This window comes from Equus asinus, chromosome 26 (genome assembly GCF_041296235.1).
Source record: "Equus asinus isolate D_3611 breed Donkey chromosome 26, EquAss-T2T_v2, whole genome shotgun sequence".
In the NCBI taxonomy this organism is placed as follows: domain Eukaryota; kingdom Metazoa; phylum Chordata; class Mammalia; order Perissodactyla; family Equidae; genus Equus; species Equus asinus.
The window spans coordinates 31925604-31940764 of NC_091815.1; the positions used below are offsets into that span (position 1 = coordinate 31925604).

General features: G+C 60.8%; 2 protein-coding genes across 3 annotated transcripts in view; both read right to left on the reverse strand.

Annotated features, from left to right (window-relative positions):
• Positions 1–1020: 1020 nt before the first annotated feature.
• Positions 1021–7872, reverse strand: KPTN (kaptin, actin binding protein). 2 transcript variants are annotated; one of them, XR_011498467.1, is made up of 12 exons: positions 7582–7865; positions 7143–7225; positions 6936–7020; positions 6792–6846; positions 5301–5376; positions 5120–5193; positions 4642–4751; positions 4481–4558; positions 3811–3886; positions 2936–3186; positions 2670–2837; positions 1021–1443 (listed from the first exon to the last, which is right to left on the reverse strand). XR_011498467.1 is itself a non-coding variant. In XM_044759888.2 (12 exons), the coding sequence occupies exons 1-12, from the start codon at positions 7802–7804 to the stop codon at positions 1315–1317; spliced, it is 1293 nt and encodes a 430-aa protein (XP_044615823.1). In that variant the 5' UTR covers positions 7805–7872; the 3' UTR covers positions 1021–1314. The 2 variants fall into 2 exon arrangements, 1 of the variants encoding a protein (XP_044615823.1); XM_044759888.2 differs by having other exon boundaries at positions 2936–3071; positions 7582–7872.
• Positions 7873–10474: 2602 nt separating this feature from the next.
• NAPA (NSF attachment protein alpha) overlaps positions 10475–15161 on the reverse strand; it is a 29899-nt gene continuing 25212 nt past the window's right edge. Inside the window, exons 5-11 of the mRNA XM_014863027.3 lie at positions 15005–15082; positions 14734–14789; positions 14561–14645; positions 13685–13789; positions 12649–12717; positions 12202–12252; positions 10475–11177 (exon numbers count right to left, since the gene is read on the reverse strand). Coding sequence (XP_014718513.1) covers positions 11076–11177; positions 12202–12252; positions 12649–12717; positions 13685–13789; positions 14561–14645; positions 14734–14789; positions 15005–15082 — 546 coding nt within the window. The 3' untranslated portion in view covers positions 10475–11075. The remainder of the gene's footprint in view (positions 11178–12201; positions 12253–12648; positions 12718–13684; positions 13790–14560; positions 14646–14733; positions 14790–15004; positions 15083–15161) is intronic.

A 15161-nucleotide genomic window follows, 5' to 3' on the forward strand; every position in this document is an offset into this window, starting at 1 on the left:
GGTGGCCAAGAATCGGTGGGCTCCTATCTCTGAAAAACCCACTCTGAGACCGGGGGGCTTGGTCTTCACGGTCAGGGCGGGTGGTCAGACTAACAGGTGGACTTCCATAGTAGGAGGCAGACCCAACCCCTGCCCCAGGAAGGAAGGAGCACCGCCCCCCCCACCAGCCCCCAGCCTGGATCCCACTGGGATTCCTCCCTGACCCTCCTGACCTGGATTCTATTCCTGGCCTGCAGTGGGGGAAGGTAAGACGCGTTCCATCGTCTCCGCCCTCCACTGGTCCCTGAGATGAAGGCCTCTGACTCCTCCTCCTGGAACCACAGAAGGGGCCACTGGAGGGGGCAGTTCCCACAGCCACAGGTTGGGGCAGCCAGCCCTGTCCCCATCTCCCCCATTCTCCAATCCTCTGAGCTTTTCAATTCAGTCTAATCTTAGTCCCCTCCAATGCAGTACATCCCAGGCCCTATCTGCCTGGGTCTCGTCTCAGTACTCCTCAACTGGGATCTAACCTCAGCTACTTTCTGCTGGGGTCTAAACTCAGCCCTTGGCACTGGGTCTAACTATAGTACTTTTTGTTAGGGTCCAACCTCAGCATTACTCATAGGGGGTCTAGCCTCAGACCCTCTGCTGCAATGTGACCATGGCATTCCCACAACAGTAATTTCCACCCATAACCTTTCCTCTGAGGCTCAATTTCCTTGTCTTTCCATTGGGGTCTAACCACAGCTCTCTCCACTAGGGTCTAACTTCAGCCCTTTCCCTTACATTCTAGTTTTTTCCACGGTGGTTTAACTTTGGCCTTTCTGCTAGTACCTAAGTAACCTCATTTCTTTCCTCTGAGGTCTACACTATGATTTCACCTCAATCCTGCTTCTGGGTCTAACCTTGGATCCTTTCTCCCCACATCCCCCCTCCCTCCACTCTTTCAGGCGAATCCAGCACCCAACACAGAGCCTGGCACACATCAGGCACTCATGAAACGCTTGCCAAACGAAAGAACAAAGACAACTGAAAGTCTGGTTTCTCTGGACATATAAATAATGGTCAGTTGACCAGTTCTCATCAGGAGTGGCAGAGGGGTCGGGTGAGATCATCCCATTTTCAAATGGGGACACCGAGGCACAGAGAGAGGAATGGGTTAGCTGGGGTCACAGGGCACACAGGGGCGGAGCTGGAGCAGGAACTCACAGCCCCACAGCCCTGGGGCTTCTGGAGAGACCACCCCTCCTTCAGGATGCTCCCCCGACCACGAGCAGCTGGAGGTGACTCCCCCAGTGAACCGCTCCAGGCTGGGGCTGGGTGGTGGGTGGGTGCTCAGGGAGCCGGGGTCTCCGCAGGCCCTGGACCCACCGCGTCCCCCAGCCTTTGTGGCTGACGTCTCCTCTGCTCCACCTGGTGCCGAAGCCGGGTCAGGACCAGCTCCGAGGCCTGGATCAGGCTGTGCTGTAGGGAACAGGAGAAGCGGGAGGGCGGGGCTGAGGCAGAGCGGCGGGCCTGAATGAGACAACCCTGGCGGCTGGGAGCTCGGCCACGGCGGGAGGTCAGAGAACAGACACAGCGTGTGGGGTGGAGACCGGTCTCTGTGACGGGGTGAAGGTTAGACCCAAGGGGACGGTCTTCAGTCAATTTCCAGGGGAGCAAACAGCCTAGACCCAAATGTATGGGTCTGAGGTTAGACCTCGGTGGAAGGGATGAGGATGGATCAAAATATGAGTGAGAGATTGCATTATATGGGAGTGAGGTTTGACCACTGGAGAGAGGCTGAGGTTAGACCACGGTGGGGGAGACAAAGAAGAGACCCTGGCAGACAAGGACAGGCCAACAGGACAGAGGAGGAGCAAAGCAAAGTGGAGAATGGAGGAATCTACCACCACATGAGAAACGGAGTTAGAGCCTGGTTGGAGGGTCTGAGGTTAGACCCTATTGGAAACGACAGAGAGGAGATCACAGGGGAATGGCTTGAAAGAGACCATAATGAGGGATGACAGGATGGTGAAACCACAGTAAAAGGGAAGTCCTTTCTCCCCTAGTTGGACCACTGCCTCTTCCACTGTGGTCTAGCCTATGCCCTTTCCATTAGGGTCTAACCTTAGACCTCTCCCCTGGGTCTAACCTCAGACCTCTCCACTGGGTCTAACCTCATTCTGTTTTACTAGGGTCTAACCTTTGTCCCGTCCACTGTGGTTCAACCTCAGATCTTTTCACTGGGCTCCAACCTGTATCTTTTCTCCTGAGGTCTAACCTAGAGCATTCCATTAGGGAATGGATGGTAGGAAAAGGCGCTGGCAAAGAGTGCAGAAGAGGCAGCAAGGTCAGGCTCCAGGAGAAAGAACCAGGCTAGACCACACAAGAAGAGATCCTGGAGCCAGAGCAGAGGGAAGGAGAAGGCAAAGCCCAGATCAGGCGACAAAGGGAGCTGTCCTTGGCCCAGAGGACCCTGCCCTCCCCCAGTAGGGGCCTCCAGCCAAAGACCCCCTTGCCCGAAAGTGGGCTCAGGCTTCCCATGGGATGCAGCTGAGGCCTGACGGCCCGTGAATCCACCTCCTCGCGTGGCTTCTCCCCTCCCGCGACACGTCCCTGGGTGGTACACGCCCCCGAGAAAGCGAGTGTGCAAAAACCCCCAGTGCAGGGTCCGCTCCAAGGCGGCCCAGCCCAAGAACCCTGGCTACCTGCAGGATGTGCACGCCCTTGAGGGAGACCACGGCCAGCTCCCGCAGCCCGTCCCCGGTCAGGTCCACGTGAGCCATGGCCAGCAGCGGGCTGGAGAAACTCCGCCGCCACAGCAGGCGGAATCCGCGCTCGGACTCGGGGCCACAGTACTTATAACAGAGCAGCTCCTGCAGCGGGGGGTGAGGGGTCGGGGTCACATGGGGAGGACGGGGGCGGGGGGCGGTGGAGGGAACAGGCAGTGGCCGCCCTACCCCTCAGGTCCCACCTGTCCGTAGGTGGCCACCAGGACTTCCGGCTGCCCGTCCAAATCGACATCGGTGACCAGGGCACAGAGGATGCTGTCAAACTGGTCGCTGCCGGGCAGGAGAAGCTGGTCCTCCAGGCCCCGGCTCAGGAGGTCCCTGAGGGTCCCCAGACGCGCTGGTCAGACTGCAGCGCCCACCCCCCGTGGAGCCAGACCCTGGGCCGGGCGCTCCTGTTCTCAGGTCTGGACACCCGCGTCTCCAACCTGGACATCTTCACATCCACAAGGGGAACTCGAATCATTCGCTCACACTGGCAGCACCCTACTCCCTGCTCTGGACACCCACACTGTCCCCTGGGGGCGGGACCCTCCCTCTCCCACATGGAAACCCACACGGCTCCTTCTGGGCATCCAGACACCCTGGTCCCAGCCTGGACCCCCGACGAGCCTGGACAGCTTCCCCGCCCGCCACGGGCGCCACAGCTGGCTCGTCCTGGCCCACAAGAGCCGACTAGGGAGATTGTCAGAAATCCTGCAAGCCGGCTGGTCTCGTGCTGGTGGCTCAAAATTCACCCTGGTGGGTGTATTTACAGCACGGAAACCGGCACGCACCAGGGCTTTCTCGCACACGGAGCCAGGTGTTAAGCACCTGCCAGCACACTTTGTCTACCTACTCCTGGAGGAGTGGGCCTCTCGGTCCCCATCCCAAGGCCTCAACATAGCCCTACAAGTTCCAGACTTACACACTTGCGTTCCCCTCCCTGGATCATGCACACCTTTCCCTGCCCAACCCCGAAAAACCTCCCCCAAAAGCACTTTCTGCTGAGCTTGACAAGGTTAGACCATGGCCCGAAGGCATGAGGTCAGACAGCAAGCGTGTGCCCCAGGCCCCTCACCGATACACCACTGCTGGCTCCAACATGCTGGCCACGAGCACGCTGTACTCGTCCTGCTGGGGCCTGTCCTTGGTCTCTGCAGAAGGGATGTGAAGGGGAGGGGGTGGGTCTGAGGGGACAGGGTCCAGGCTCCTCATATCCCACCCCCTGTGGTAAGAGGGATGCAGGAGGAAGACTTGAGGTTGTGCTACAGAGGGAAGGTTAGAGGTTAGACCCTGAGAGCACGACTGAGGTGAGATAGCAGTAGGTGGAATGGGCATCAGACAACAGTTTAGAAAGTCTGAGGTTAGACCACCATAGTAGAAGAGACAAAGGTTAGATGACAGCAAAAAAAAAGTCTGAGGTTAGACCATAGCGGAAGTGGGAAGCCTGAGGTTAGCTCACAGAAAGGAATAGTGAAGAAGCCAGAGGGGGGGATCAGAGGAAGTCACCCTAGGGGTAAAGGTTAGCCCACCAAGAGAAAGGCAGCAGTTCAACTCTAGAATAAGGGTCTAAGGTTAGCCCACCAGGGCGAGTAGCTAGAAGTGAAAATCAAGAGTAGAGGCAAGGGAAAGGGCACACAGGAGGGTGGGCTGGGGAGCTGGACACTCAGGAAGAGGGGGACAAACATGGGGGGGAGCTGGGCCTGCAGAGTTGCCCCACCCCCACCCACCCCATGCCCAGAGCTCACCCTCGGGGGCCGAGAGGCTGAACAGGATCACCCGGGAGATGGGGCCATCCTGCAGGACTGTCCACGTCTGCAGAACCTCTGCGTGGAGGGCGAGGACTCAGGACCCTGCCCCAGCCCTCAGCCGCCCCCCCACGGCCCCCGCCTGCCACCCCGGCCATCACCTCGACTCCGCTGGTCCACGTGGGCGACACGGACATATCCGCTCTGACAGCCCAGAGCCGAGAGTCGCCGGGATGTGCCGGGGAGGTTGTGGACGTGAAGCCAGAGGACGCTGGTGGGTGGGCGGGGGGACAGAGGGGCCAGAGGGCCATCACCGGGTCCCAGCCCCACATTCTGCCTCCCCAGGAGCATCTACCCGCTCCCTGTAGCCCTGGGATCCCACTGGGCCTGATTTCTCCGAGGTAACCCCCGCTGCCCAATTTCTCTAGTGGTTACTCCCCACCGCCTGATTTCTCTGAGTCCATTTCCCGTTTCCTCTGGGTTCACCACTGTGGACCAACTGCTCTGAAGTCAGGCCCATGGCCTGCTTTTTCTGAGTTCACCCCCGCTGCCCAATTTCTCTAAGGTCATCCCCACCACCTGATTTCTCTGAGGCTGCCCGTGTCGGTCCCCGCTGGCCTCTCTCGGGGGCTCTCCTACCTGCTGGTGAGGTTCGTGAGCTCCGGGAAGAGGTTTTCCACGGGCTGTTCCTCAAACTGATGCAGCCCCTCATTCTGGGGGAACCAAGCCCCGGCCCCACTTGGAGTCAGAGGCCTCCCCAGGGGTGACGCCAGCAGGGCTGTCCCCACCACGCGCCACCCCACCTCTGGCCCCACCTCACCTCCTTGTAGAGATGAATGGCAGGGTCATTCCCACTCAGGAGAAACACGGTCTCCAGTTGATCCCCAACCTGAACCCTGAAAGCAGAGAAATCTAGCACCCCAGTGTAGCAGAACCTGAGTGTGATGTGTTTTAAAGCCCTCCGCTTGCAAAACTCCTTGTCTGCAAGAACCCTAACATTCTGGGGTCCACCCACTGGATCCTGGGCTAGAATCTCAGAGTCTGAGCTCCTTACTATCCTATCTCCTTGAAATGCAGAACTGGAGAAACGAGCCCTCACGGAATCTCAGAATCACCGAAACTTGGCGAGCTAGAACCTTCCACTTCTAGAGCCCTCACCTACCAGAATCTTCATTCTGGATGTGGATTCAGGAACGGAACACGGAGCTCTAGAACCGGCTGCAGAACCTCAGAACACTGAAACCTCTCTAACCGAGAGCCCGGTGTTCCAGAAGTTCTGTTTTCTGTCTCCTTTGAAATACCAGAACTTTTAGAAATTGCCATCATGGACATGCAGACTCAGAAAATGGTAGAACATCCAAATCCTAGAAGCCAGAATTCTCACCTGCCAGACCAGAGGTTGGCAAACTATGACCTCAGGCCAAATCCTCTATTTTTTTTTTTTTTTAAAGATTGGCACCTGAGCTAACATCTGTTATCAATCTTCCTTTTTTTCCCTTCTTCTCCCCAAAGCCCCCAGTACATAGTTGTATATTTTTAGTTGTGGGTCCTTCTAGTTGTGGCACGTGGGACGCCACCTCAGCATGGCCTGATGAGCGGTGCCACGTCTGCGTGCAGGATCTGAACCAGTGAAACCCTGGGCCGCTGAAGCAGAGTGTGCAAACTTAACCACTCAGCCCCGGGCTGGCCCCCAAATCCTGTTTTTGTCAATAAAGTTTTATTGAAACAGCCATGCCCATTCATCTACATAGTGCCAAAGGCTGTCTTCTCCCTACAATGGCAGACTTGCTCAGTTGTGACAGAGACTGTCTGGTCCCTAACAGAAAAGGTTTGCCAACCACGGCGCTAGACCATTGGTGTTCTAGAATGGAATCCAGAGCTCTAGAAAGGAATTCTCATACTCGGGGTTCTAGAACCTCAGGATTCTATCTCCTTGAAATACGACCAACGTTAGGACTTGATTGTTACAGAACCTCAGAATTACCAAACTGTAGAACTTTCAAGTCTTGGAATCTCGGAGTTGACAATTCTAGAAAACTCGGCATCTCGGGATCTTGGAATGTCCGAATCTAGAACATCAGAACCTGAGACTTCTAGATGTCTAGAACATAGGCATTCAATTAACTCTCAGGTTATCTAGTTCAGGGACGACACAACACTAGCCAAGTCTGGTCCATGGCCGCCTTAAAATGATGCTCTAAAAACAAAACTAGAGTCCAGTTATCTATGGGCAGGTGTGTGGCCTCCAGTTCGCTACAGCATCCCTCCCCACGCACACATACTCATTGTATGACGCCCGCGGCTTACGCACTCTGCATGGCACAGCTGGAAAGGCGTGAACTGGAGCTCCAGGTTCAGGCAGCTCTCTGCAGGGGGAGCACGGGCTGATGTGCAAGGGGCCCCGCAGGCCCCCTCCCGCCCTCCCCATCCCTCCTTCCTCCCGGGCCACACTTACGGGCAATGGAGTCGAGGTTGTACTCAGAGCCAGGCTCGTAGTCACAGTAAATGTTAAGAAAGGGGCTGCCCTTGTCCCCGGAATCCTGGGGGAGGAAACTGGCCTCAGCGGAGAGTAGAGGCGGCAAGAAGGATGCGGGCCAGCCTCCCTGGGACGCAACCCGTGTGCCCGGAGGAGGGAGCGGGTAGGTGGAGGGGGCCTGGGTACCTTGATGAACGTGATCCCCACAACCAGGCCCCGCTTTGGGGGCGACTTGTTGAAGGTGTCGATGGAGACAATCTCGGCGTCCACTGGGAGGGGACAGTTCAAAGTTCGCGTTTCAGGCAGGCTCGTGACCCCAATATCCCCAATCACGGTGACCCCTGACCTCTAGGACTCGGTCATCTCTATCCACTGCAATTACCATGACCTCTGGGTCCGCGTGAGTTCTCACCACCGACACCACGGAATGAGGGATTCTAACCTGAGTCTGAGCAACCTGGAACCCTAACTTCTTCCGGGCCCCTGTTATCCCTGCCCTCTGACCCAGTGCCTCCTGATGTATAACCCTTGACCCCTCCTCAACCATTGCGGTGACCCGCCCCCGAGCCTCAGGGGCCTTCTCAACACCTCGTCCCAGGACCCCCGGCCCCAGGGCGCCACGCACCGGGGATGTAGTTGAACTGCAGCTCCTTGGCCACCGGCCGGATTTTCTGTCGGAGGTCCTGGTAGCGGAAGCCCAGCACCTTGCCTTTAAGGGTGGCGGCCAGCAGCTCCCCGCGCCCGCCCGCGCCGCCAGCCAGCCCGTACACGTTGCTCTGCGAGGAGAAGCGCGTGAAGCTGTCCTCGCGCAGCGGGCAAGGCCCCACGGCCACGGCCGCCTCCCCCATCACGCCCCTCGGCCGTGCACCCCCGGCCGCCCCCGCCGCTCCCGAAGCGATCTGGCCCGCCGGCGGCCCGCCCGCCGCGCAGACTGATGACGCAGAGACGCCGCCGCCGCTGCCCTTGACCAAGATGGCTGCCAACCGGGCTGCCTGGGTCACCGCCGATACTTTGCCCCAACGCGCCTGCGCGCTCCTCCCGTTCCTGTGGAGGGCCAGGGAGGGGGCTGCCGCGAGCGGACTGTGGCCCGAAGATGGGAGGTGGCGGCCCTCGCTGTGGCTTGTGCGCGCAAGGTAAAAATAAGAATCATCATCATAAAACTCACTATAGCCCTCACGTGCCAGGAGCCGTTCTGAGCGCTTTCCATCTGTCGATTTATTTAAAACTCACAAGCCGCCTGGGGCGGGGACTACGACATCTGTTTTAAGGATGAAGGAATTGCGGCACAGAGAGGTAAAGTATTTGTCTAAGATCACACAGCTAGCAAGAAGCAGTCAGTATTGGAGCCCAAAAAAGATAGCTCCATAGTTTATTACTTTGTAAAATGCATTCTTCTTACCCCAAGGAAAAAACATCTGGCTGGCTGTTTTGGCAAATAACCACCTCCTTTATCGAACGCCTACTTTGTGCCAGTCAATGTTGGCCCTGATTATGTCATTGAATCCTCACGACCACCCTGCTATTGTTACCCCGCATGCATTTATTCAGCTTTACTATGTGCCAAGACGTCCTATACAAATTGATCTCAATAAACGTTTGCAACGACCCTGGAAAGAGGTTTATCATCCCATGTAGGGAGTGAAACAGGCTCAAAGAAAGTCCCCTGACTGATACGCTAGTGAGTGGTGGAAAAAGGATGCACCCTGGCTTTCTGACCCCGAGGTCTTCAGCGGGGTTCCTGTGTATGCTTTTTTGTCCCTAGAAGGGTCTCAGGGGTTTGGGGACTCTCTGTACACTTGCATATCGTTTCCAGAAGATGTGAGCTGGCCAACCGTTCTGGCCACCTGGAGTCAGCTCGTCACCCCCGTCCACACAGAAACACGCACTCGCACACGCACACCACGAGATCCGTGACAGCAGGGACTGGGTCTCCTGTGGTCACGGTCGCACCCCCAGCACCTGGGCAGCAGGGCGTGACACCACGCAAGCACTCTGTAATGTGTGTTAAACCCACAAACCCCGCGAGGCCCTGTGCCCAGCACCTAGCACACCATTCCCTACGGGCCGGGAGAGGAAAGTCCCCCAGGACAGAGTGGGTCTGCAGGGCGGCGAGGAGAGGAGTGGGTGTCCTCTCCAGGGTTCCGGCGTGGTGACCTCCCGAGCTCCCGGAGGGCAGGGCTGGCCGTGGTGTCTGGGGCTGCGTCCCTGTGTCCAGGCCAGGGCACGGCACACGGCAGGTGCCGGGTGAACACTTGTCGAGTGAAAGAACGTGTGGTGTAGTTCCGCCACTTCTCAAGAAGGTTTTCTCTGGGCTGCCCTCTCCTCACGTGGTCAAGTCTAAACTATGGTCATTGAGTGTGTGTTGAGTGAAGGAAGGAAGGAAGTTGTAGGGTGCAAAGGAGAGAATTGCCCTGTCCAGTGGTTTCCAACACTAGCTGCACATCTGAATCACCTGTGGAACTTTCAGGACAAAGCAAAAAACAAAAAGCCCCAAAGGGTGAGGAAGCTCGCCAAACCAGTTCAGGGTGTGAGCCAAGCCTGCGCCCCTCCATCCACCTGAAGCTCCCCCGGGCTGGGGGACCGCGGTGCAGGTCCCTGATGGCACAGACTCGGCGCTGCCCCCCAGCCCGTGCCGTGGCAGACGTCGGTGACCCAGCTCAGGGCCAGGGGCCCCCGCTGAGCTCCAGAAGGCCAATGTCCATCGATGGCAGCTGGGGAGCCGACGGGACAGAGGAGCAGGGCGGGGGGTCTGCCTCAACAGGGCGAACCTGGGCCTCCCCAGGACTTCTTCCAGGCTTCAGGCTGGATGGAGCGCCTCCCGGGGAGCTGCCCTGCCTCCACCCCGGCCTGTGGCAACTGTCCGCCTGGGCACTGAGCCTCTGCTGTCCCCGCAGGGAGGAGGGCCCGCGCAACGCACTCAGGCCGCTCAGAGGCAGGCCCGCCGATGTGACAGGGTGTGTGGCGGGGTGCGGAGCAGGGTGGCTGAGGGCTCCTGGCACCTCTCCTCCACTCCCCGTACCTACGGGCCCTTGTTCTCTGCCCCCGGGGCTGCTTCCTCCTCCCCTCTCCTGCAACAGAAGGAACAAGAGCCACTGGGGCCTCCCACCCTCCTTCCAGGGAAACGTGGACATGGGGCGAGGACGGGAGATTTGGGGGGCCTCTGCCACCCCTTCTCACCCACTGTTGCATCCAATGCTCCAGCCAGCTCTGTGGGGTGGCACTGCCACCTACTATCCCAGCCTAGGAACCCGAGGCCCACAGAGCCCAAGGGCCCAGAGGGCGCTCGCTGCATCCAGACAGGTGTTCCCAGACTCCCAAGCCACGCCCGTCCCCGCCCCATGGCCCGAGCTCCCCTCCCCAGACCCCTGGCCCCGTCCCCTCTCCGGGCCAGGCTCGCCCTGAGGACGCGCACCCTCCTTTCCCAGAGTGTGCCCAGGACCCGAGGGGCACCAGGAAGGACAGAAGACGGAACGCAGGCCCTGAGGGTGAAGGGGCAGCACAGGTGAGCAGGAAGAGACTCATGCCGCAGTGCTGTTTTTATTTCCTTTCTTGAGCCAGCTGCAGCTTCTGCCCAGCAAGACCCCACGGCACTAGGGAAGGAGCGGAGGGCGGGCGCGGGACGTCCCTCTGCGCTCCGGGCCTGGGGTCTCTCCTGAGAGGTCGGCTGTGGAGGCTGGGGGAGGCTCCTGGTGCGGGGCTGGGGGGGAGCCCACCCCAACAGCGAGAGCACATGTTGGGGCTACCTGTGCTCAGGGCTCGGCTGGGGGACGAAGTGGGGAGACCGAAGGCAACCTCACGACTCAGCTGGTTGGAGGACGGGGGTCAGATGCTGACCCCACCCCCTGGCAGCAGCTACAGCAAATAGGTCTGTGTCAAAGATTGCGTCTTTTGGGGTGGAGAAGGGCACCTTTGCGGGCTTAAATAAAGGGGCAGAGGGCGAGGGATGCAGCGAGAACAGAGGGGCCGCCTGGCCGGCAGGCCCGCCCGAGGCCGAGGCCGCGCTGGACCCCGCTGTGGCAAGGAGGCTCCGTGTGCAGGGAGGGGCGCGCAGCCAGGCCTCAGGTCCACCTCTCCGGGCTCACGTGATCCTTGCTGGAGGGAGAGCGCGGGCAGGAGGGGCTAGCGCAGGTCCTCCTCGTCGCCCTGGATGGTCTTCTTGACGCGGAGCAGCATGGTGGTGAGCCACTGGTCCAGCCGCGAGATGGAGTCGTACTCCTTCACCTGCGACAGGGCACGCGGGGGACCTGCCGGGGCGGCCAAGCCCACGCCGGGCCGAGGCTCCCTCCCTGCCCCCCGGCCGGGAGCTCGAGGGCCCCAGGCCCTGGATTCTCTGGACGTGCCCCGCTGGCCTCGGGCCCTGAGGAGCGAGGGGAGGTGAGGCCCCAGCCAGCCAGAGCGGCTCCCTGTGTCTTCACTAGCCTGAGGTAGGGCTTCCCTTGGGGGGAAGAGATTTTGCAGATTAAAGAAAAGAGGTCCAGCCTCCTTGTTTCATGGATGGGAAACTGAGGCCTGCAGATGGGAAAAAGGCCTGTTCCTTGTGCCCTGGGAGGGGGAGGCCAGAGAGGGACCCATGCCCTGTGGTGCCGCCTCCTCTCCCTTCTCCGTGCTCCCTGGCTGAGCTTCCCAAGGCCCCCCATAGGGGCTGTGATGCCTGAGGGGCACCCAAGGAGACACACGCCTGACAGACACGGTCTAGAGAACCGGAGGAGAACTTGAGCTGGACACACCTGGTTCCAGAATGTTCAGAACAGAGTGAGGGAGGGAGAAACCACTCTGTGGGGCGGCTCCCTCAGGGAAGGTGGCGCTGGATGGCGGGGCCCTCCCAACAGCGCTGCTCCTGCCCCCCAGCTCCACTTCCCCTTCCCCTGGAGAGGGGATGACACGACTTGTCTCCCTCCCCATCTGTGCCTGTGGGTCGCCAAAGCGCCCGAGGTGGGACGGCCCTCACCCGCTCACCCGGGGATCTGAGTGGTGCACAGGCCTCGGCCTTCAAGGGCAGACGGATGCGGGTTCGAATCCCAGCTCCGCCCCAAGGCACCAAGGACGAGTGTCCGCACCCCATTTGGCCTCAGGGCCACCATCTTCCAGAGGGCAGAACACACCCTGCACCTCTCAGGGCAACTCGTGAGTGAGGATTCCGGGGTGACTGGAGAGAGCAGGGAGCACACAGCAGGGGCCGCGGCCGGAGACAAAGGGAGAGGCTCACAGAGAGTCTGAGAGGACGGCCACCCCGCCTGCCACTCACCGCCTCGGTGTAGCCGTCCACGTTCTGCTCCTCGTGGGCTTCTAGCAACTTCTGTGGGGAAAGTGGCAGGCAGGGGTCAGGACCCAGGCTGGCCCGAGGGCTGCCCTGATCAGATCCACACCCCCATCGGGGTGGGAGAGTCGGGGGCACCCCCATGCTGACGGACAGCAAACAAGGGGCTGTGTTCCAAGTCTGCCCTTGGCTTCAGAAGTGGCTCTCGACCTCCCTGACACAGAACCTCGTGTGTGCGTGCGTGCGTGCGTGTGAGTGTGTGTGCGTGCATGCCATCACGCGGCCTCCCAGCTCTGGCCCTGGCTCCAGCGCTGCCTGAGCCCTACTGCTCTCACGCTAACGGGACCCCAGGCCTCCAGCTTCCCCATCCACGGCTCTGGCCACCGGCCTCCAGGCCCAGAGGCAGGAGAGGGGTGGCAGGCGCCCAGCACCCACCTTCATCAGCTTGCACTCTCGGGAGTCGGAGAACGCGGGGAACAGCTCTTCGTACTTCTGGACAGCCAGCTGAGCATCGGCGAGGGCAGAGGGAAGGGAGGGGGCAACCTGATCAAGCAGCCTTCAGAGCCGCTGGCCTAGCAGCTGAGGGCACCTGGGCACACCTGGGCCCTGAGCCAGCTCTGCGCCCCTCTCCTAGCCCCCAGTGTCACCTGGCTCTGCGCCTGGTGGCAGAGACAGCTGCGGGCGGAGGAGGGCGGGGGGCCAATGAGAACCCTGCCTCCCCGATACAGCCCCCATGCCAGGCCTGGCGCTGCGCACTTCTCACATGGGACCGTCAGGAGGACCCAGGAGGCTCAGGGGACAGTGACCCGATTTAGAAAGCGGGGACAGACCAGAGGGCAGTGATCCACTCAGGGAACAGGGTAAGCGGTGGGGCAGGGACCTGAACAGCCCAACGCCTAAGCCTGAGCTCTCATCTGCCGTGCCAGGTGCAGGAGCAGGAAATGCCAACTCCGGCGGAGTACCAGCTCCTCCCCTCCGCATTCTCTGCTCCCCCTGCCCAGCCCTGGCCCCTCCCTTGCCAAGAAGCCCTGAAAACGGGTGGTTCAAATCATGGCACTGGGAGTCAGAAAGATCTAGAATCCTGGGCTGCACTTGACTCGCCATGTGGCCTTGAACAGGGACTCTGGTCTCAGCCTCAGGGTCTTCATCTATAAACGGATGAAGGGGAGCCGGCCTCACGGGGCGCAGTAAGGATTTGACACGTGCTCTCACGAAAGAGAGAGCCTGGCACCGAGGGAGCCAGGAGCTGGCAACTCCAATGCTACAGAGACCAGGCAGGTAACATCAGAGACCGAACCGTGCTAGTGCAAACAGGCATTTCCTGCCCGAGGCCAAAGGTCAGGGGCCAGATGTGAGAGAGAGACTTGCCTCTGCTAAGGGGTTGAGGGGTCACTTGGCCTAGTGAGCCACAGTGCGGGGGCGGTGACCCAGGGTGGGGGCAAGCTCAGGTGGGCTCACTGGCCGGGCTCACCTTGGCGTTGAGCATGTCGATGCAGAAGTGGCAGAGGGCCGCCTTGAAGAAGTAGTCCTTGGCGCTGTACTTGAGGAGGGGGCTGTCCATGGCGGTGGTCCCCACCTGTGGGCACGTGGAAGCAGCTGTGTGAGCTTGGGTCGGGCAGCCTGAGGGCCAGGTCACTACCAGCACCGGGGAGCAGCTGGAGCTGGGTCTGTGCCCCGGGTGAGGCCTGTGGGGGACCCTGAGGGCAGGAGGCCAGGGACCAGTCCTGGGGGATTGGCAACCGCCACACGAGTGACCGAGGGCCAGGGCATGATGGGGCGGTGTTGCCACAGGGCTGAAGCCAGGTGTCCGTGGGCCTCCTGAAGTGCCGACATGGTGGGAGGCGGCGGCCCTGCTGTCATGCCCGACAGGAGGCTGGCATGTCGGCGGGCAGGGGGCGGCAGGCTGCAGGAACACGGGAGGCGGCGCCCGCCCCTCTCTCCTCCAAGGCCAGCTGCCTGCCTTTCTCCGGGCCAGGCTGAGCCCACCAGGACGGCTCGGGCCCGCCCAGCCCGCCCCGCACAGCAGAAGAGAGTCTGTGCGCCCACGTCACGCTCCTCCCCGCTCCCGCCATGCTGAGGGGCTGGGCACCCCAGGCCAGGGCAACTCTTCTCGCTCCCACCCGCCTCTGCTTCTTCAGTTGGCCTCGCTCGGGGGCCACGCAGGACGCGCTCTGTGAGGAGCGTGGGAAGGGCACGTCCAGGGAGAGGGCGGTGGCACCAAGTGGGGCTGTGGCTGGAGAAAGTGTCTGGACAGGCTGAGCAGAGGGCGAGACGACAGAGGGAAGTGAAGAGAGAGGGAGGGCGGCAGAGGAGCGCTGTGGGACACCAGCCCCCAACCTGTGCCCACCTGCTCGTAGATGTCAATGGCCTTCTGATACTGCTCCAGCTGCGCGGCGTAACCAGCTACCTTCAGCAGACACTTGTTGGCCGAGCTGCACAGGGCAGAGAGGAGACGGGGGCGGTCGGTGGCTGGGCAGGGCCCCAGGGCTGGGGTGGCAGGGGGGAGCTGGGTGCCAGTACCTGTTGGACTCCTCGCCTTTGTAGTAGTCGGCAGACTGCTCGTAGTGGGCGATGGCCTGCGGCACGGAGGGAGGAGAGGGCGAGCGGCCGTGGTGCAGCCCGGGTCACTTGCAGGCCCGCCCTCGCTGAGTGCTGCCAGCGCCCCATGCCCCTTCCCAGTACTCAGACCCAGAGGGCTCCCCCAGTTGCTAGCAGAGAGGGGCCCTGGTCCCGAGACGGGCTGCTGCAGCCCTGGCCTCTGCTGGCCTGGCAGGCCCTGGCGGCCACTCACCTTCTCGATGTCCACCAGCTCCGTCTCATAGATCTCAGCAATGGAGATGTGGTGCTTGGCTGCGATGGTGAACCGGCCCTGGGTGCGACACGGAAGGGTCGGCCTGTGACCAGTGGCGACCTGAATGCCTCCAGCTCAGCCACGCCCCTCCGGTCCC

Coding starts and splice junctions, on each gene's coding strand:
- KPTN (XM_044759888.2), bottom strand. CDS start 7,804: ATGGGGGAGGCGGCCGTGGCCGTGGGGCCTTGCCCGCTGCGCGAGGAC. Junction 5,377..6,791: donor TTCCAGCTGTGCCATGCAGA/GTGCGTAAGCCG, acceptor CTCTGCTTTCAG/GGTTCAGGTTGGGGATCAAC. Junction 2,838..2,935: donor TGGTGGCCACCTACGGACAG/GTGGGACCTGAG, acceptor CCCCCGCTGCAG/GAGCTGCTCTGTTATAAGTA.